Source organism: Panulirus ornatus, chromosome 48 (genome assembly GCF_036320965.1).
Source record: "Panulirus ornatus isolate Po-2019 chromosome 48, ASM3632096v1, whole genome shotgun sequence".
NCBI classification, from domain to species: domain Eukaryota; kingdom Metazoa; phylum Arthropoda; class Malacostraca; order Decapoda; family Palinuridae; genus Panulirus; species Panulirus ornatus.
In genome coordinates this window covers 18,397,565-18,420,886 of record NC_092271.1, presented here as the reverse complement: position 1 = coordinate 18,420,886, position 23,322 = coordinate 18,397,565, and the positions used below count along the sequence as shown (strand labels likewise).

Below are 23,322 nucleotides of genomic sequence, written 5' to 3'. Positions count from 1 at the left end.
GTAAGTATGTGAAAAAGAATACAATGAAATCAAATATATGACTATAAAAAATACCGGGAAAAGAAAGCTTACATGAGGTTATGAACTGATATATATGCACTATTTTTAATATTAATGCTCTTCTCTCCATCTAATCATCAACCTATCTGGCTACAAAATGACCAATATGAAAAAAGATAAAGTGAGGAAAAAGAAAATACTCAAAGTCATCAAAATGAAATGCATGAATTCAAAGAGCACTAAGATAATACTGAGCCAAGAAGTGATTAGTAAGATAATGAGAACCTCACTACATAACTAAGATGATATTTAAAAGAGTGCACAGCTAGCAAGAAGTGCTCAGCATTTGTTTGCTAAACAATGCTTTTTGTCTTAGCCTTCCCTCCTTTTCTCATCACTTATCTTGCTTGTAGTATATTTTTTTCCCTTCAGCTACTCCTTTAGTGTAGCCATTAATCCTAAGTTCATCCAGTACTATGTTCAATCTTGTATCAAAGCCTCTTTTCATTGAATGTTCCTGTAGTTACTCAGTATTTCTCAACTCTCCTGACACTGCATTAAATAAATATCCTTGGTATGATTTCAAGGTATTAAACTTGACTTAATGACACTTATCTTCCTTGCTGTGTTGCTTTCAGGTTTAAAACATTTCTTGCCAGAAATACTTTATCATGTATCTCTCTCTTTCACACTCTAGACTATACAATTGAAGCTCTTTCATATGCTCTAGTCCACCGATTTTGCTTGTGAAACATTTTGGAGCGGAAGATACGAATTGAAAATGAAACTATTCACCATTAATGTGGAAGCAAAACTAAATCCTGCTGGGTTGTAAGGTCATTCACTAAACAAATCAAAATAGTTTGAAAATTTGGGGAGACCAAATTGGAGGTGGAAAGATGGAGCGAAAAAGATTTTGAGTGATTGAGGCCTGAACATGCACGAGGGTGAAAGGCGGGCAGGGAATAGAGTGAATTGGATCGATGTGGTATACCAGGGTCGACGTGCTATCAATGGATTGAATCAGGGCATGTGAAGCGTCTGGGGTGAGCCATGGAAAATTCTGTGGGGCCTGGATGTGGAAAGGGAGCTGTGGTTTCGGGCATTATTGCATGACAGCTAGAGACTGAGTGTGAACGAATGGGGCCTTTGTTGTCTTTTCCTAGCGCTACCTCGCACACAAGAGGGGGGAGGGGGATGTTATTCCATGTGTGGCGAGGTGGCAATGGGAATGAATAAAGGCAGACAATATGAATTGTGTGCATGTGTATATATATGTATGTGTCTGTGTGTGTGTATATATATGTGTACAGTGAGATGTATGAGTATGTATATTTGCGTGTGTGGAAGTGTATGTATATACATGTGTATGGGGGTGGGTTGGGCCATTTCTTTCGTCTGTTTCCTTGTGATGGGGAGAAAGAATACTTCCCTCATATTCCCTATGTGTTGTAGAAGGCAACTAAAAGGGGTGGGAGTGGGGCCTGGGAATCCTCCCCTCTAGTTTTACTTTTCCAAAAGAGGGAGTAGAAAAGGAGACTAAGAGAGGAGTCTTCCCTCTAAGGCTCTAGTCTTCCTTCTAAGGCTCTATCTTCTGTTCTTGATTGCAACCTCACTAACAAGGGAAATGGTGAATATGTATGAAAAAAATCAGAGGTGGAAGGTACAGGGAAAAGTAGGAGACCAAGCAGGAGGTGGAAAGATGAAGTAAAGAAAAAGATGCTTTAAAGCCTGAACATGCAGGAGGGAACAAGGCATGCAAGGGATAGAACAAATTGTGGAGAAATGTGCTTTACAAGGAATGACGTGCTGTCAATGGGCTAAACTAGGGCACATAAGGCAATCTAGGGAAATCACGGAAAAGCCAATAGAGCCTAGTTGTTAATGGGGGATATGGTTTTGGTGCATAATATACATGACAGTTAGAGTGGATATGTGCAAATGAGGCTATTTCTTTATCTATTCCTGGCTCTATCTTACTAATGTAAGAAATGTAAAACATATACGAAAGAAAGATATAGCATTGGTCAACTTCATTAATCTAATACATTAATATCTAATACTCCATGTCTATTTGTAATAAATACTTTTTTAATAATACATACCCAGGATCCCTTTTACATGTTTACTTCAGTTCCAAGGCTGCACTATAATCATTATCCGAGAGTTGAACTTCTTTGGAGTGACAAGGTCTTCAGTGAGATTATACTCCTTTCATCTACTGACAGTAATATAACCTTGCCAAAGGTGAATCTTCAATTGCAGTATAACCTCATGTAGGAAGAGCCTGATACAGAAACACCTACTTTTCATATGGACACTGGAAGACTGCAGTGCATCCATTTAGGCATTCATCTGGAGTTTGCAAATACCTTCGTTTACAAAAATATATATTCTAGCCCCTCTTGCAAAAAACTACAAGCTGTGTCCAGGGGAACAAATGTCCCCAGTCCATCTATAAAACCTTCTAGTGGCTGTCATTGGCACTGACACTTACACAAACGTTTCCAGCATAAGACATTCTCAGAGGAGCTCAAACACTGTCAAAATTCTAAAATTAATGTTAACTTTGCATATGAGAAGATAAATAAGTTTTCTACACTATACAATTTAAAAGCCTAAACAAAATGTATTCCTTCTTTATTAAAAGCATGTAACAGTGCTAAAAAGTCATCCTGATCCATTTGTCTTGCACGCTTCTTGTCAAATTTTCCATCAATAAGAATTTCTTGTACCTTCTCCTTCAAAACAAAACCTTCAGGGATCTTTTTCTCCTGCAGCGAACACCAAGTCTTGTAGTTTTTATCAAGTGTCTGGAAAGCAAGATATATCGTAAAATACTTAGGCTTTCATGCAAACTATCCAACTATTTAAGATACTAAAATACATATGATCATCACAGCTTCTTTCTGTAAGTTTATTGCCAACTTCAGGAACTGTTCATGTATCTCCCTCTTCTCTTTCACTGGCAATTCAACTTCCTCACCTAACTACTTACTGCCCTTTCCCATACAGTCATACTCCACCTTCCACATACTGCATAATTCACCAGCATCATAAATAGTTTGCTATTTCAACCATCTAACACTCCTCTTGCACTATCCTTGCTCTCTCTGCACTCACCCTTTCAATCTTCTCTCACTCTTTAGCTATCTTTTGCATAGGCCTATTTGTCCAGGCTCAATAATTTTCATCAATAATTTTGCACATATATAATATTCCCTTTTCCTAACACCACCATAAACTTTCCTACTCCCATCACAAACAAATTATCAGACATTCCACCTGCCAACCTTCTTAATATATTCTCATCCAACAACCTCTACTCTGCATGCTTGTCAATGAGTACATTAATTCTATTTCTTTTTCTAGTGTTTAATGTATGCACAAACTTATCAAAATTTTAAAATTTCTGAAGCACCCTTAAAGTTGTAAGTGAGAATCATTCAAACAAGCCATATTTCTTCTAACCCAGTACCCAGTGTCTCTGATACTTCAACATCATCATCCGATGCTGTACCCTCATTCATATGAACTAGAACATCTTATTTCATTCACGTGAATGTACTCCACAACAAATCTTACACAAACTTTCAAACACAATTATGACACTACTGCCTTTAAACTGCACACACCAGATCCAGATGTGTTACTGTGATGTTAATTCAGTAATTTCAGACAGCAACAGTAATGCCTTGTGATAAAAAGCAATCTTCTCACAACACAAAATAAACACTTTCTTTGTGCTTATGAATATAATTCATTATTCAAACTCTCGAAGTGGTTTAACGGTAAACCACAAACTATAAGCTAAAGAGAAGTCAACGCTATAAAAAGCATACACCCAACCAATTTTTCTACATACCTGTAAAATATATTTGTAAATACAGCTGATTTGCTTGTGACTAACATTCATCTGAGAGATTACAAACATAATCTTAGTTGCATCTAATTTTACATCTTACTTCTACTCCCTAATGTTATCTAAGCTCCATGTTATATACTAAGCACAAAAACAGGAGTGTTCAAGACATAATTTACAAAAGCCTGTGAAATGTACATGATTAGGCAGGTAAATGACATGTGCTCAGTACAATAAATGAAAAAATGTACTATCCACGACTGGCCACTAATTCCTCGGGCAATTACTACAATGAAACAATGCAATACCTAAAATACCATATGTTCCAATACCCATTTAAAGTTAAATGTTTCAATACTGGTAAGTGGACAAAAGTTATAATGTCAAAAGTATAATTAATATAAAGAAAAAGCACTCTTAAGAAAGAGAACTGTCAAAGAAATAACAAACTGCATAAAAGAGTGTGTGTGAATGCAGCCGTTCTTCGTCTCTTCCTGGCATTACCATGCTAAAGTGGGAAACAGTGAACAAACGTGAAAGAAAAAGAAAGATTACCGGAAGGTACACACAGAAAGAAACTAGGTCAAAGCCACAGAATATATAAAAGAATCCAGGTCAGGACCAATACTTTATGTTACTGAATGCTTTGTTTATTATCATTATACTCTGTCGCTGTCTCCCGTGGTAGCAAGGTAGTGCAAGGAAACAGACGAAAGAATGGCCCACCCCACCCACATACACATGTATATACATAAACGCCAACACACGCACATATACATACCTATACATTTCAATGTATATATACATATAAATACACAGACATATACATATATATACACATGTACATATTCATACTTGCTGCCTTCATCCATTCCCGACGCCACCCTACCACACTTGAAATGGCACCCCCTCCCCCCCGCGCAAGGAGTGTTAGGAAAAGACAAAAAAGGCCACATTCATTCACACTCAGTCTCTAGCTGTCATGTGTAATGCACCGAAACCACAGCTTTTTACTTATGCAATATCAAATAAAATAACAATTCCATGATTTAACAATGTACTGTAGTCAGACAAGAACATTTTATATTTATTATACTTTGTCACTGTCTCCCACGTTAGCGAGGTAGCACAAGGAAACAGACAAAAGAATGGCCCAACCCACCCACATACACATGTATATACATACACGTCCACACACACACACATATACATACCTATACATCTCAACATAAATATACACACACACACATATACCTATATACACATGTACATAATTCATACTTGCTGCCTTTATTCATTCCTGTCACCAACCCACAACACATGAAATATACATATATACACTTTTACATAACTATGCTTCAGTCATAACTAAGCCATATATCTTTTCACTATTCTTTAAAATAAATCTAATGGAAGGGTAGCAAGTATACTCCAGAAAACTGGGCATCCTTTCCTGACTGTAAGGTTGAGGTTGGGAACCCTAGCATTGAAAAATTAATTTCCACAAAAGGTGCAAGCCTTTATAAACTTCATCCAAATCATCGAATGGGGTGCATTTAATTTTTGGGAGGAGCGAGGGATTCTTAAAGTTGTTTGATAAAATCTTCCCTTTCAGATTAATAAACTCATGTCTTACATAAGCCAAGTATGTGTTCCTCATTTCCGTCAACAAAAGTGCTAGGATAAGACAAAGAAATGGCCTTATTTGCTCACATCCACTCTCTGTCACATATAATATACCATATTAAATCTAAGCCTAGCATGGTAACAAATCTAAATCCCAAGAACTTGGTGTCTCTGTACTTTGCAGTCTGTAAAGATGGGACCCTAGATCTGCAGAATAATTCTGGCAGGAGGGGCATTCTTCTATACACTTGATCCACACTATGTTACCAAAAATAAATTAATAAATCAATAGATAAATAAACTGACAGCTAGAGACTGAGTGTGAACGAATGTGGCCTTCGTTGTCTTTTCCTAGCGCTACCTTGCACACATGAGGGGGGAGGGGATTGTTATTTCATGTGTGGCGGGGTGGCGAGGGGAATGAATAAAGGGAGACAGTATGAATTATGTACATGTGTATATATGTGCATGTCTTTGTGTGTATATATATGCATACGTTGAGATGTATAGGTATGTATATTTGCGTGTGTGAACGTGTATGTATATACATGTGTATGTGGGTGGGTTGGGCCATTCTTTCATCTGTTTCCTTGCACTACCTCGCTAACGTGGGAGACAGCAACAAAGCAAAATAATAAAAAAAATATAAACTGAAGATCTGCATGTCCAAGTTCTTTATGCAACTGATGAAACAACATACTTCAATCATGTAAAAATTACCTCCAGAAGGATGCTGATATTTGGTAAACAATTATGAACTTCCAATATCATACAAGGTTTTAGAGAATACCATGCAATATGTGACATTCTTGCTAAAATGTACATTAAACAATTTTGAAACTGACCTGCAATACAGATGAATGTTTGAAAGCAGCAGAAAGAGTCTTGTTTTTTCTAACAAAGACAATACGAAGGAGTCCATCCCATTCAGAGAAATTAATATTTGGAACAGGATTCTTAGGCTCAATCCTCACAACTGATGATTCAACCTAAGGAAATGAAACGATTGAAAGTTTTCTTGCTTTTTAAATTCTTAAATCTTAACCTGATAAAATGTAAGTTTAAGTAAATGCTGAATCTTCCAAAAAAATTTTAATAACTGAAGAACAGAATGTAGGATATAAAGTCCTGGATAGAAAGGAAGTACATATAAATACAAAGAAAGCACTTGCGGATCTCTTATAAAAATGAACGAAAATACACAGGAAAATACAAAACTATTTCATAAGGAAGTTAATAAAAACAAAATGATGAATAAGTGTAAGGTAAAGATTTACTAAACAAACTTATGAGACAGCTTTAAAACAGTGCTGCTTACACTATGCGTCATGGCAGCAACAGCTCTGTTATGTATCACAATGTTTTTATGGACCATTATCAGCTTAAAACACTTGGAGGAAATTAATGATGATGTTTACGCATCAAATGTTTGCTGAAAATGGTGTGTGTGTGTGTGTGTGTGTGTGTCGGGGGGGGGGGGGGGGGGGGGGGGCCCCGCCCCCCCCTCACTGTTTAAGTATGGTAAGCAAAATGTGTTTGGCCGTTGATAGGAATATGACTGTTTAGATGACTGACATATGAGGTTGGGTTGTGTTCCTTCTTTATGAGAAGAGTTTATTGGCTTGAGATAGTGTGGCAAGATTGAGTGGGATGGTGTGTGGTTGAATTAAGTTGTATGACAGTCATATCTAAATGTCTTTAAGTGGTAGGTTTGGGTCTAGAGTTTGTTGAGTTGAGATAGTGTGGCAGGATTGAGTGGGATGATGTGTGGTTGTAGTAAGTTGTATAACAGTCATATCTAAATGTCTTTAAGTGGTAGGTTTGGGTCTGCAAAAAAGTGATCAATGCTAGTGATTTTATCTTGTGCTACTCAGTGTTTTTAATTTAGCATATTGTGGATGCATAGTGTATAACTGTCCATATAAAATGTCTGTAAGGAATGGAAAGTTGTTTTTTTTTTTGGCTGGACAAAGTTTGAATCTGTATGAATACAAGTGATAAGTTTTTGTTTTTTGTTTGTCCAGATGCTGACATGAGAATAATAACACTATATATATCATATGTGATTCCATATATGTGGTGCTTTGTTAAGATGGAGAAGGCTGAGCAATGTTATATGAAGATCTATGTTTGATCTCCACTTGAGTGAGAAACATGAGAAACTGGTGAATTTTGGCATGTTGTGATGTGATAGTAAAATCTGGGTGGGGATGGGTTGTTATGAAGTTAGAAACTGAAGCAGGTGGGGTACAGACCAGTGCCTTAGGAACAAGGTTGGGATATCACAGTAGGTGACATATTTGACAAGAGAAAATTTGCTAACCACCATTTTTCCTTAGTATAATGTTGAATATTTTGTCTAAGAGCATGTGAGGAGGCATGGTGTCAAGTGTTTTGCTGATGTCCACTGCAGTATAGACTGGATGGCCTGAAGTGGTGGAAACTATCCATTACATGTTATGTAAGTCTGGTGTGGAGTGGTGTTGAATTATTTAGGGATGAAAATACATTGTAAGGAAAAAGGTGACAATCAGGGTTGACTCCTTTAAGAATCAACCATCAAGGGCTTTGGAGACAGTGGACTGCATCAAAATGGAGGGGTAAAAAGAGGGTAGATTTACTGCTTTTTCAAGTTTCAAGACTAATATTACGTCTGACAATTCTACAATGTTTTGTTGTGAAGCCAAAAGTTCGTGATAATTACTTTCTAGTTAGCTGAATACCAATGTCAGTGTTACCAACTATAGTAATTGAATACTGATGTGGCTATAAGACAAGGGAATTTCTAAGGGATGTTGGATAGTTTATTCAGACTGTCTGTATGTATCAGTTGTTATGAATGGTGAGCTGAAGTATGGGTTGGTGAATGTTTTCAGGAGTGTTATTGCAGTGATCATGTTCAGTGGGTTTGCAGCTAAAATTTGGGCAAAGTTATCATATGTATCTCAGTACGCTATTTTGTACCAGGAATAGCTCTGTTTTGTAGGCACAGTTGTACGTGTGGCTGGGGAGATGGACTGCACAACTTATGAATTATTTCTATCTAATTTTTCTTCTAATGTTTTGCTAGCTATTTTTTGATACATACAACAACACTTACAAGAAAGTTTATCAGGTTCCAGTAACTCCACAAAAAATGAATCTAAAAAAAAACCTTTAAAAAAAAAACTCCCAAATCAAATACAATTCATCATACACTACATACAGTACATCGCATGCCAGGCCATGAGCCTTATGATGGCTGAGGGCAGTGCCTTTTGCTCACAGATTGCAAAGTAATCAACTTTGTTGAGTTTCCTGACAATTGTTATGATGTGAAACACTCCACAAAAATACCTACATTACCTCAATCCCTTAAAAAATGGAAGGTACTATACATCTCATTGACCAACTAATCACATTCTAATTCACTATATGATCTCAAAAGATTGTAATGACTTCTTTACATATCATTTCACATTTTATAATCTATGTAGTCTTCTTATTCCTACTATAATACACAAGTTATCTATCTCTTTTGTTCATATCTATATTTTCAATCTTATAAAAACTGTAAAACTGTTTTCTATCTTAAAAACATATTTCCTAGATGAGGTTGTGTTGAGGTAAACTATTTCATCCATTTCACAGCAAATTCAGATTCAACGTATATTCACCTGAAAGTATCATTTTTCCATTACAAGAAAAGAGTGATCTTTACCAATTTCCTTGCATTTCAAATCTTTTCTCAAACTCATCTGTCATTTCCTGCATTAGGAAGTTTGCATTAGGAATTGATGAAGAATAGCCCCACTTGTTCACATCCACTCTATAGCTGTACTTCCACAATATTGTCACTTTAACATGATTCCTCATTACATATTCTGACACTGCTATGAATTATAAACTTCTACATATGATTATACCTTAGGAGGAGGTCTAAAGTTGTTTTTTCCAACTTTCATGAGATGATCCACTTTAGCTAACAACTGAGTATTGGCAGTCAGTCGGCAGTACAACTTGTCACCTGGCCGAGCAATTAACCGTTCAGCAAATTCCTGCTGAAACATTAGTACTGCACATCTGAACAGTGGCCGATGAAGGAGAAGCTTGAAAACAAATGGTGATGAAATCTGTTGGTTGATAAAAAGGAGACTTGAATACACTAAGATGATGATTGTTCAATTGCTAATACATTATACCACAAAAGTGGGCAAAACATCTGAAATATAAATCTACAGCTTACAATGCCAAGTTTCTGTATACCCCTGGCTGAGGTTACCAAAATATAACTAGACCACCTTACTTCACATCTTAATCTCTCTTAAAATGAAATACTTTGGCACATAAAGAGCCATAAATGGATTTCAGAGGGTACAGCACTTGTATTATGATAAAGGGACACAATGTGAAATCAAAATCAAGAAAGACATGTCTGAGAATACTCCATTAATATCAAAACACTAAAGATACATATTCTCTTATAAGAGTGGACAAATGGAAACCTGAACTTAATGTATGTGTAGTCAAATTCATCAATATGGAGCTTTTACGTAATTTCACTATGCTTTATATGTTAAGTACTGCATATTGATCTTAAAAGTCAAAAAATTGAGTTTTGAAGATTGAAAAACTGTTTATCAATGTTTCAGTCCCACAAAATAATGAGATTCATCCAATTACCTCTAGAAGTTAGAATTCTTTAACCCCACTCATTCTGGTGAGGCTTACACCTCTCACCTTTCATGAACCACCTAAACAGTGGCTGCAGCAATAGTTCAGAACTCAAATCTAATTAGCAGCCACTATCATCCCACCACCTACTAAGCCACACATACTGAAAACCTTATAATTCCAAGGACAAAAGACATGAACCAAATCGCAACCACAGTCAGGTAAGGGAAAGTTTTTTTTGGATGGAAGGTAAGGCAGGAAACAATAATTCTTAAAAACCCACAGTTCTCCAAGGTTGGTCTGTCTTGTGAACTAATGAATATATGACAACATGGAGGTGGAAGTTTAGAGGAAAACTTCTTGACAGGGAAAAGATGACCAGTAACATACCCAGAGTTGTATCATGGCACTTTACTGATCCTTCACCTCACAAGGAAAAACTTCCTCATAAAAGGCTAGCAAGGAAATATCTTACTGACTTGGCTCTAAAGGAGGCCAGGTTGAACTACTGAAACACATATAAGTCCAAAAGAAATAGTTTTTCTGAGAAAGGTTTCAAACTGGCTTGCAAACCAGAAAAGAATGGAGACCTTGCTCACCTCCAAAGATCTCTATATATTTGGTAAACAAAAGAAAAAACTGTAAATGCAGTCTTTAAAAAGGGCACAACACCAAAGTATTCTAAGCTCACAAGCTTAATGTTTTGAAACCCTGTAATGAAAAAGACTTAATCCATGACATGGTATGATTCATATGAAAGTATTCTCATGGTTGGACAGGTAAAAATTTCTTGACCAAACAACAACAAGGACTTCAACAACCCTTATGTAGAGGGTCAAAGGGGAAGTAATAAGGGTGTCAAAAAATCACGTTCCAAAACCCAAGAAACAGAAAATGGGATTTGAAGGCATTCTTTTATCTATCTAGGGGAGCTTCAAAAATCCAGAAGAAAACTAAATATCATGAAACTTTTATATGCTGCCCACACTTAAATTTTCTCATTCAGTCTATTCTTTTCATTAATCACTGTTACAAAGTGAAATTGCTTCTTTACATCTTTTTAACAAGTCTGCTGCATAACTTTGTTAGTCCTCAGGTTGTTCAATCGCTACATCTTTCACTGACCTGTTTACTGTCTTCTTCATCAGTCTGGTTTAGAAACTTACAGATTGTGATCAGGTAACCTCTTACTCTCCTCCTTCAATGGTGGGTTAATCCACGGACTCTGGCATTTCCCTGTAACCCAACTCCCTTAATTCTAGTACCGTCTCTGTTGCCCTCCTCTGGACCATCTCTATCAGCTCTTTGTGCTTCTTTAGGTGCAATGTTCAAACTTTAGAAATACATTCTAGTTTTGGCCTCATACAAGACATGAACACTTTGCTGAATATTTTCTTATGAACTTAAATGCAATTCTAATATTTACCCACAAAAAGTTGGTCTTAACTATCCTTCTAAGATGGAACTCTGGTGCCAGGTGTGTATTTACCCATTTGTAATTGCCTTATTGGTGCCAGGTGTGTATTTACCTATTTGTAATTGCCTAATTGTGCTGTTACGGGAGGGAGTTTAATACAAACATTTTCTATTATCATACAACCTTTAAAACTTATGTTTGACAATGCATCTGTGTCCTTATCAAGCTTCTTCCATTCTACTACCATCCTCTTACTAAAAAATTACTTTTTTACAACATTTTAACAGGTTTCATGCTTAATTTCATGTTATATCCTCTGGTTGTTTTACTTCTACAATCTTTGAGGAACTCTTCACTATGTTATCAATCTGATTTTCAAACATAAGGGTTATGATCAGGACAACCCTCACTCTTCTCTCTTCCATGGAGGATAAATCTAACACCTTTCGCCTTATCAATTTCTGTCCTGTGCCTCTCTATCTCTTTGTCCTCAGGTTTCTATTCCACTACATCAGCCTTCATGTTCTGTATCTGTTGATCAGCCCCCAAAACTGCTCTTGATCCTCCTACTTGCCCACCATTTTCAATAGATTCTTTATGAGTTATAATCCCTTTTCTAACTGAACAGCTTCTAGGATATCTAGAAAATAAATCTGAAGTTTTTTGCTTTTCAATTAATTAATTCTCTTTTCTTTCTGAACCCATTACTATGAATCTCCGTTCATACTCACTAGTTACATTTTTCAGATCTCTATGCTCCTCTCTCATCTCATGAAACTGTCAATGATCTTTTACTTCTCAGTTTCTCAACTTCTTTCACTAACTCTGTGCACGTACATGCATGTGTGTGTGTGTCTGATACCCATAAAAAACAGGAAGAAAATTTTACACTTGTGAGGCCCTATCTCTTGAACATTCTTAACTGTCTTACACTCATCGAAACTCCAGCATGCGGTCCACATTTACCACATCTTTATTCAATTCATTTCACTCATCCACCAATCTTATACCATAAAATTACTTCTTTACATCTTTTTAAAGAGTCTTGCTTAAATCTATGATATGTGTTCTGGTTGTTCCATCCCCATACAATTCAAAGAACTGTTCATTGTCTGCATCATCAATCTGGTTAGAATCTTAAAGAGTTGTGATCAGGTCAGCCCTCACTCTTCTCTCTTCCATGGTAGGCAAACTTCATGGCCTCTCGCCTTTTCCTGAAAATCAGCTTTCTTAGATCTGATACCGCCTTTGTTGCCCTCCTGTAACCCTTCTCTCTTATCTCTTTGTGGTTCTTCAGGTGTGTTGGCCGAGCTTGAGAAGCATATTTGAGTTTTGGCCTTATGCAGGTTTCATCATGAAAAGCTAGCTAAATATTTCCTTAACCATATCCTTGAAAGCTATTACAGTACTTGCCAGCTAAGGGTCTGTCTCCTCTGTTATTCTCCTGATGTGGCACTCTGCAACTGTTTAGGGACAATGTCAAATCCCAAGTCCCTCTTACAAACAGAATCCTGAAGCTTCTACCGAAGACTTTTTTCACTGTGTTCCATTCTTAACAACTGCATAACATTTACCTGAGTTAAATTTCATCAACCATATGTCAAACCAATTTTGGAATCTGTCTATGCACCATTATAAGCTGATGCAATCCTCCTCACTCTCCACTTCCCTCATTACCTGTATGTTTACATGTAATTACTATTTGTACTGAATGGGAAGGGGTTTTACATTCACTGAGGCCCCATCTTAGTATTCTCCATCATACACTCACTTAAGTCTTTTGTTTTATGTCGAAGGCTCCAGTCACAGACAAAAATCCATATCAAGGCCATGCCTTAATTGAAATATAAAGAATAATGAAACAGAAAAAGAAAAGACAATGGAAAGTATTCACGAATCTTGGAGGAAGTGAAAATCCTGTCTTTCGAAATGTGCCAGGCCATAGTTATTGAGAAAGAAATGAGAAGGTAAAGAGTTCCAAAGCCTCAACATGTAGGGAAAGAAGCAGGAATCAAAATGGCCCATCCTTGAGTTGCCAACGGCCAAACAGTAATCATGTGATGCAACAGCATGCTGAGTATTGTGTGGTCTAGCTAGTAGTGTGGGCATGCAAGCAGCCAGCTTTCAGGAGCAAAAACCAAAATAATACCTATAGAAGAGGGAAAGTGAACCAACATTGCAGCAATGGGCATGAGGGTCAAGTTTGGAAGTTAGCCTGGGACAGTTTATAAGTTGGACTGCTCTCAACTCAATTCTGTCAAGTAGGAATGCAGAGCTATAACCCCCCCTCCCCCCCAAATGTGAGAGCAGTACTCCCTACAAGGACAAATAAATCCCATGTATAAATGAAGCAACTGTTAAAAAGAGATCACGTTTTTCAACATCTAAACAGGACACCCAGTTTCTTAAGAGGCAGCCTTAGCTATCCCTGTAATGTGTAAGAAAAGACAACAAAGGCCACATTCGTTCACACTCAGTCTCTAGCTGTCATGTAATAATGCACCAAAACCACAGCTCCCTTTCCACATCCAGGCCCCACACAACTTTCCATGGTTTACCCCAGACACTTCACAAGCCCTGCTTCAATCCAATGACAGCACGTCGACCCCGGTATACCACATCATTCCAATTCACTCTATTCCTTACACGCCTTTCACCCTCCTGCATGTCCAGGCCCCGATCACTCAAAATCTTATTCACTCCATCTTTCCACCTCCAATTTGGTCTTCCACTTCTTGTTCCCTCCACCTCTGACACATAAATCCTCTTGGTCAATCTTTCTTCACTCATTCAATCCATGTGACCAAACCATTTCAAAACACCCTCTTCTGCTCTCTCAACCACATATATATATACATATATGGCATTAATGGGATAGCCTGATTACAGCCTAAGTTACTTGTGCTATCTCAGCTAAAGTAAAAAAAAAAAATCAAGACATTTTGCAACCACCATTTATTGAATTTCATGTGATTTTTTCATACATACTCACCATTTCCCACATGAGCGAGGTAGTGACAAGAACAGATGACTAAGCCTTAGATGGAAAATTTCTCACTTAGCTCCTTGCTCTGCTCCTTCTTTTTAAAAATAATACAGGAAGGGAGGATTTCCAGCCACTAAGTCCCACCCCTCTTAGTCATCTACGACAAGCAGGGAATATGTGGGCAGTATTCTATCTCCCCTATCCCGGGGGATAGGGGAGAAAGAATACCTACAGTAACAGTTACCCTGCAATTCCAGGAAACCTTGTCAACACAAGGCATAAAATTCATGACCTGGACGTGAATATCAAACACTTACACATTAATCTCCAAAATACTGAAATCAAATGCTACTATTTGCAACATCAATGTGCAAGACCCCAATATCTTAGCTTAAAAGTAATCAATTAAAAAAATCAGAAGATACAAACCTGGAAAGGTAAATTTGCCACACACACATCAAATGTAGGAAGATTTGCCTTTAAAATATCTCCAATCCTAATATCCAGTTTGGAGTGCAATGGAGTAGATAGGAATCTCTTGTGCAACTCAGCAACCATCCGTGAATCAACTTCACATGCTATGACTCGTTTTACCCGCTCCAGAAGCTTTGCTGTCATATTCCCTGTACCCGGACCTACCTGTATGTTATCATATTATGAATATTTTGAAATGTTATGCATAAGTCCATTCACAATAGATAAAATTTAGTTTGCAGTACCAAAGATCACTCCAGTATACATCACCAACTTAATTCATATATATATACATCAAAGGTTTTCAAGAATCCTTTTCTAAATATGTCTTAATAGCAATCTCAACTTTTCCATTTCAACTTTATAAATGTGGGTCTCAACTACACACTTACCTCAAGTACAACATCTGTTGCCTTTAATCCAGCTTTCTCAACCATGGAAGTTATGACAAGAGGGTTCCTAAGGATGTGTTGGCCTATGTCTGTGTTGAAAACAAGTCCCTGTGAGGGTATACCTGATGCAGGTTTTGCTCCTTTAACCCCTGCTTTTGTGCAAACACGGCTCACCTCCTTGTGCGTACGGCACTTCTTTTGCACTGGGGCTTTCGGCATTCTGTAAAGAAATCAAATCCTCATTGAGACAAGTGTCTAGAAATGCATTCCTCAGCAGATAAAAGTAAATAATTCAACTTGTAAAAAATGAGGTATCTCATACCTAGTAGAGAGGAAATAAAACTCTTAACAAAAAGGTAAAACTCAAGTTTTGGACACAAGATGATTGGGTCCTAAACCTTAAGTATCATTAAAAAAAAAAAAAAACTATACAGAAGCGGAAGGTCAAGAGGATGGTTCAGATGCTGAAAAAGATGACAAATGAGAGGATATGAAACATAAGTATCTAAGTATGAAAAATTGGAATCACACAAGCCTTGAAAGACTTACTGGGATTCCAAGAGGTAGAAGCCTCTTAATCTCTTGCTTTCTTATGAAACAAATGCTTCACATCTCTAAAAAAAAAAAAAAAAAAACACCTACTCCATGATAGCAGCTGACAATTTGTCCTGAATTCACCCAATGAATAATCATCAACCATAACTCAGTGATGGTGTCATGTCACCTGGATGTTTCCACAAACCTGCCTGCCTCATAATGCTGGAAATCCTCCCTTCCTATTCTTTTAATTTTCCAAAAGGAGGAACAAAGGGGGACAAGTGAGGATATTCTCTCTCAGGCTCAGTCCTCTGTTCTTGACACTACCTAGCTAGCACAGGAAATGGCGAATATGTATGAAACATATATATAAATATATAAATATATATATATATATATATATATATATATATATATATATATATATATATATATATATATATGCGTTAGCGAGGTAGCGCAAGGAAACAGATGAAAGAATGGCCCAACCCACCCACATACACTTGTATATACATACACGTTCACACATGCACATATACATACCTATACATCTCAACGTATACATATATATACACACAAGACATTTACATATAAACACATGTACATAATTCATACTATCTGCCCTTATTCATTCCCGTCGCCACCCTGCAACACATGAAATAACAACCCCCTCCCCACTCATGTGCGCGAGGTAGCGCTAAGAAGACAACAAAGGCCCCATTCGTTCACACTCAGTCTCTAGCTGTCATGTAATAATGCACCGAAACAACGGCTCCCTTTCCACATCCAGGCCCCAAAGAACTTTCCATGGTTTACCCAGACGCTTCACATGCCCTGGTTCAATCCATTGACAGCATGTCGACCCCGGTATACCACATCGTTCCAATTCACTCTATTCCTTGCACGCCTTTCACCCTCCTGCATGTTCAGGCCTCGATCACTCATGTTCTTTTTCACTCCATCTTTCCACCTCCAATTTGGTCTCCCACTTCTCCTCGTTCCCTCCACCTCTGACACATATATCCTCTTGGTCAATCTTTCCTCACTCATTCTCTCCATGCGACCAAACCATTTCAAAACACCCTCTTCTACTCTCTCAACCATACTCTTTTTATTACCACACATCTCTCTTACCCTATTATTACTTACTCGATCAAACCACCTCACACCACATATTATCCTCAAACATCTCATTTCCAGCACATCCACCCTCCTCTGCACAACTCTATCCATAGCCCACACCTCACAACCATACAACATTGTTGGAACCACTATTCCTTCAAACATACCCATTTCTGCTTTCCGAGATAATGTTCTCGACTTCCACACATTCTTCAAGGCTCCTAGAATTTTCGCCCCCTCCACCACCCTAGGATTCACTTCTGCTTCCAACCGTTGCCAAATCCACTCCCAGATATCTAAAACACTTCACTTCCTCTTTGTCAATCTCTCCTCACTCATTCTTTCCAAGTGTCCAAACCATTTCAACACACCCTCTTCTGCTGTTTCCTGTATAAGTGAGGTAGCACCAGAAAACAGATGAAGAATGGCCCATCCACTCATATACACGTACATATACATAAACGCCCATAAATCAACATATACATACACATACATATATATATACATGTGCATATTCATACTTGCTTGCCTTTGTCCATTCCTGTCGCCACCCCACCCCACAGAAAACAGTTTTTTCTCATACATGTTTACCATATCCTACATCAGTAAGGTAGCATCAGGAAGAGATGAAGAACAGCCTCATTTGCTTGCATCTACTCTGGCCAAAAGGCAAATATTACAGCCCTATCCATGGTTTCCCCAAACAGTTTATATTCCCTATTCATCCCAGTGACAGCATGTAACCCTGTGCAAACCATATCATTCTGGTTCACTGTATCACAGTACCCTACTTTAGGCTTCAATAACTCAAAGCATCTTTTACTTCCTCCTGCCACCTCCTCCTTAGTTTCCCCTATATCCTTGTTCCCTTCACTTCCAACATGTATACTTTCTTAGTCAACCTCTCCTCACTCATTTTGTTCATATGTCCAAACCAATTCAGTAAACCCTCTTTAGCTCTCTAATATATATTCTAACAACACCTCTTTTACCCTATCATTTCTATTTGATCAATTCTATACACATCAAATACTGTCCTTACACATTTCATTTCCAACACATCCATTCTTTTCCATATTTTTTTGACCCATGCCTTGCATCCAAACAACATAACAGGAAATCCATAACATCAAAGATGTCCATCTTTACCATCAAAGACAATGACCTATCTTTTCAAACACTCCTCAATGTGCCGAAGACCATAACAGCCTCACCTTACCTATGGCTTGCTTCAGCTACTATGGTTCCATCTGCTGCAATAATAACAATGCTAATACTAATGATAATGATAACAATAATCTACGAGATAATGGAAGCTAATCACTGGTGGTGTAAAAAAACTGAGTGTCACATTTGTGTTTATACATCATACCAGTCAAAGGTCCTGCATAAAAATTATTTGAAAATCTTAAAATGAATTATAATACATTCATATGGACTTTTTTTTTCTATGTCTTTATTTCAAGTGACAAGTAAGACATTTGGCAAAGCTGGCAAAGAAAAAATGGGTATACTAAGAATTCTTATATTTCACAAATTCCCTTCCAGCTCCCGTATCTCTAGATTTAACAGTTTGATGTCCATATATCATCATGAATTCTTGAAACTTTCCTTTGTATATCCTAAATTAGGCATTCCTCATTATTTTCACATGAACTTACTTCTCAGATAATGCAATTAACAACTTCTTCACAGTATAACACAAATTTCAAAATTCCACCAAGTGATCCAAGCATTAAATGACCTAAAGATGGCCAACAAAATGCCTAGGGGAACTTCTGCACCCAAAACTTTATTTCACAAGAAGAGAACAGTTTCTCCCACACAGTTGGAGATGATAGGCAAGGCAAATCTCAGAGGAAGAATCTTAAACACCATTTCATAATTTTTGAACTCAGCTTTTCATCAATTATCTCAAAAATGTATCCCTTCTCAATTTCACTCAAAACATACCTAATCAATTTCTTACTAACTCCAATCTTGCTCACAGTTGCCCAAAACTAATAATCATTTTATATAAAATGCTTCAATTCTCATTTCATACCCATCACCACAAACTTCATCATTCTATCCTTCATTTTAATACTCCTGACCAGTTCAATTACTTTGGATTCTTCCTCTACTTAAAAGAAAAACTATGGCATCACAAGTACAGCATTCAATAATACCCATAAAGCAAATGAATAAGGTGCATGATAACAGGAGACTGATACAGAATATTTACATAGACAAGCACTCAGAAATCTGATGTTTACTATCCCAACATTCAAACATGATAGCTACAAGAGGCATTGGTTATCTATACTCTTGAGACATGACTCACAACAGATAAGCCAACAAATAAGATTATAAATCTTTCATCAAAGGCCTTCCCTTGAATGATCATGTTTGTTATTCTATATTTTTGAGACCTTCATTTGCAAATGTATATAAATTTTTCTACATAAAAGTTTCTAAGAGCCAATGAATTACTTCAAAACATTCAAAATCAAACAACATACATGAGTGATTCCTTCCTTTATCCTTACATTTTACTGCAAATATCTTCCAAAATAATATTCTTCTCACCTTACCGAAATACAATTCTTTTTTGCTTCTTTCCAGGTTTACTTACAATTTCTTAAACAACATCCACTTAAAAACTGCAACTGTAAAAATGGAGTATAGATAAGGAAGATCTAACCTTGTGAAATAAAAGGAGACCCTGTAATTTCTTAACAACAGAAGTATCTCAGACACACATTAGTATACAATTAAGTACATGTAATAAGGTTAAAATAGGGGTCCATTGTGTTGTCAATGGATAAGAATATCTAATATTTTGGAAGTGTCAAAAGGAATTATTACAAGCAAAAAAGTTTTGTACTTGATATTCAAAATGACATAAAATAATCTTTCTATGATGGAGGTGACATCCTTAACTAAGGAGAAAAGTTCTGGCAAAAAAGGGAATAAATACCTGCACTAAGTTACAAGCAATTTCACCAACATGACATAAGAATACATACCTGGTATGATAAAAGAAATTATAAATATTGAAAAGCAACATAATTTTCTATTTTCTATTATCAATTCTATGCAGACATACATGTCACATACTCAGTAATGAGGATGGATATATTCTTTCAGTGAGGTTCAACAAGAAATTTATTGTTCAATGTTACATTTCTCAAAAATGAGAAAAAGAATTTAAGGGTATTTTATTCAATAGTTTCCTTATCTTCAGGGTGAACATTTTCATCACTGTCCCATCACTGCAAAGAATAGAGCTCTACTACCTGTAACTCAGGGAAAAGTTTGATTTTTCAAAATGTTCATAAATCTAAGTTGCTCCATCTACGAACTGATTGTGAGTACATTTATCCCACGATTTCCCTCTACTTCAAAGCCCTACCCATTTCACAAAAACTTTTTAAGTTTTGAGGAGTTTGAAGTGCTACACCTAAAACTCACACTTTATAACATAAATCTATTGATACCAGTTCTGTTAAATTCTATCATCAAGAATTCACTCATCTTAAAGTTCATTGTTCTAGTTAAAAGCATACCAGTCACATTCAAGTAAATGCAGCAACAACATAACACCAAATATCAACAAATGGGAGGGTCTGCAAAAGTCCATGTAATAGATGAATACAATATTGGTACATTATAGCTCTAATATAATTGTGGCTTCTTGAAGAGATTTCAATAGGTTTTACTATTTTACAAAAGTTATGCCTAATATTACATTTACCAGCATCCTTAACATCATTTTCAATTCCATATTTTCTTGACGTTTGAGAACATCACTTCATATCCATGTTTAAAATACAGTATTCTGAATAAAGCTCTGCAGCAGTTATTGTATTCTCTAATCAATTTCTAACCTAACGGCAATACAAAAATATTCCTAGCAGTTATCTAGGATTCAATTATAAGCATACTCTCTATCTAAAACTATTAATACCATAGGGCTAGAGCACTACTTATAATATGTTCAGCCCGGAATAACGATTCCATATGTACTACCTTGCCGTCACTCAAAGTGAGAAAAGTCCACCACCCATGTATTTACTTAGGCTTCTTCACAATATAAAGTTAACTTTAGTTACATGTGTGAAAATACTTTTCTTTAACCTAATATTTTCAAGGTCTAAGCCCTACGGCCTTTAGTGACGTTCACTGATGATTACAATATAGGAGGGGTAGAATCCATTCTCTTTACAAATTTCTCATGTTTAATACAAAATCGATTGCCCACGGCTTCCTAATCAACTGATAACAGACAGCAAGGGAAACAAATGTTTTCCAAGCTTTTATTCAACACCAAAATTCAATCAACCTACGGATAAATGTAGGCAGATGAAACATCATTACACACATCACCCGGCGTAAAATAAATTACCAAAACAAATTTCGTTAAACTTACCTCGTCGATGCAAATTTCCTTAATGTTATCTTTGATATAGAAATGCAATAGATACGTTGCCAATCTGTCTGTAAGAGGAGGTCTGACCTAGATTTTCACCGACAGATGCCTCCTACCACATCACTATCACTAAGGTTGTGCATGTGGATTTGTTTACCTCGTGTTTGCGATTTAGCTTTGAAAAAAAAATCTTCTAATCGAAAAAATATTAATAAACTTTAAAGTTGCATATAGCTTTTTTATAAAATGAATTTTAAGATAAAATAAATAATGATATTTTTCATTTTTCATTATCTAAATCGTACTGCTACATCTGCCGCATATGTGACGACTATTTTCATTGATACTGTAATTTTCATGAAAGGCCCTGTTTGGTTAACATTAACACATTATGTAAATGTATATCCAAAGAATCAATGAAATCAAAATGTATAAGTATATACAGAGATATGCATACTAACAGCAAAAGGGTACCAAGTTGGGAAAGGATACCTTTTCCCAGGATGATCAAGAACATCTGCCTCGCCATTGGTGCTGATAGAACCCATGAAATCAGTGACGAAATACCCCTGCATCTGGAAGAACTAACAGCACATATACATTACTAATTTACCTGGATGTAGTTTCTTCATTTTTTCAGTACACTAAATAACCATGTAGTGATTATCTCAACAAAGACTAATAAAATAGCTCAGCTAAAATAAGTCAATTCTGTGACTATGTTGGTAAATACGAATTGAAAATGTTTTCGAAACCCAATATCAGCACTGGAGCCGCTAGGCCAATAACGCTGAGGAACGCAATGTGAACCAATCATAAAACATGTAACTTCGTTCATCTCGTGGAGAAAATTTGGTGGGCGGGTCATACGCGTCACCAGTTGGTGCCGGCAAAATAACAAAAGTACTATAGCACTGGACATTTAGTTTTTCTTGTAATATCCTGTATATTATGAATCACGTTAGAATAAATGAAGTTGCAGTATTCTCTTAGCATGAACGTTTTGGGAGGCAGAGAAGTTAAAGTTAATATCGTAAAAGGTTTATCAAATGCTAAGGTCGGTCACCCTCTACTTGCGTCTGCTGGTTCCCTCTCGGTTCCTAGGATTTTCAAGTAAAGGAACATGTTAGTTTGTGAATGTGGAATTATGTGAAAAAAGTAGGACAAGTTGTTTTATCTTAAACAATTTCCTAGGTAGAAAGAGAAATGCCGTCTAGCTTTCATTCATGCAGATTTCATAGTTTTGCATTCGTCCGCAAAAGGCGATCATACATGTTGGACGTTCAAGTTATGCTCGTTCTCGGGATATAGATAAATGTGGATAGCCTATAAAGTATTGGCATTACTATATAAATGATAAATGTAAGTTGGAGTGACTTTAAGGAACTCTGTTCTCATTTATTCCAATGAAGTTGTAATTAGGGCACAATTCTGTAAAGAAATTCCATTCTTTCCTATAGCACCACTGCTTTCCTTAGAACGGAGAAAATTCAACCTTTTGGCATATGTTTGATTTACCTTGAAGAAATGCTATATACTTCACATATCTTGAACTTTCGAAAGCGATAGCAACTTACTGAATTTAGATATTTCTATATCTTTACCAGCTCCAGTATACAGGTTTATCCAGGTGATATATATTTTTTATTGCAAATGGTTTTTAAATACAAGAGAGGAGCATAGTATTGATATAATATTTCTATGCAATAATCCATTTGTTGGGCTACGTATCGTTTGAGTAATCTGCAATTCCCTCTTACGAAACGGAAGGCATCTGCCTATTCATAAACTATTGGAGGTAACCTATCTCCAGAAACCACTGGAGGGAACCTATCTATCTAG

At 36.6% G+C, this 23,322-nt stretch overlaps 1 protein-coding gene across 2 annotated transcripts; it reads right to left on the bottom strand.

Moving 5' to 3' along the window:
* Positions 1–353: 353 nt before the first annotated feature.
* Positions 354–22,024, bottom strand: LOC139764171 (dimethyladenosine transferase). 2 transcript variants are annotated; one of them, XM_071690725.1, is made up of 6 exons: positions 21,942–22,024; positions 15,411–15,630; positions 14,974–15,183; positions 9,394–9,600; positions 6,334–6,477; positions 354–2,813 (listed from the first exon to the last, which is right to left on the bottom strand). In XM_071690725.1, exons 1-6 carry the CDS (start codon positions 22,007–22,009, stop codon positions 2,619–2,621), a joined length of 1,044 nt encoding a protein of 347 aa, XP_071546826.1. In that variant the 5' UTR covers positions 22,010–22,024; the 3' UTR covers positions 354–2,618. The 2 variants fall into 2 exon arrangements, with proteins under 2 accessions (XP_071546826.1, XP_071546827.1); XM_071690726.1 differs by lacking the exon at positions 21,942–22,024 and adding an exon at positions 21,481–21,641.
* Between the last annotated feature and the right edge of the window lie 1,298 nt (positions 22,025–23,322).

Coding starts and splice junctions, on each gene's coding strand:
- LOC139764171 (XM_071690725.1), bottom strand. CDS start 22,009: ATGGCGAGGCAGATGTTCTTGATCATCCTGGGAAAAGGTATCCTTTCC. Junction 15,184..15,410: donor CAACAGATGTTGTACTTGAG/GTAAGTGTGTAG, acceptor GATAACATACAG/GTAGGTCCGGGTACAGGGAA. Junction 9,601..14,973: donor TGGCAAATTTACCTTTCCAG/GTTTGTATCTTC, acceptor ATCAACCAACAG/ATTTCATCACCATTTGTTTT.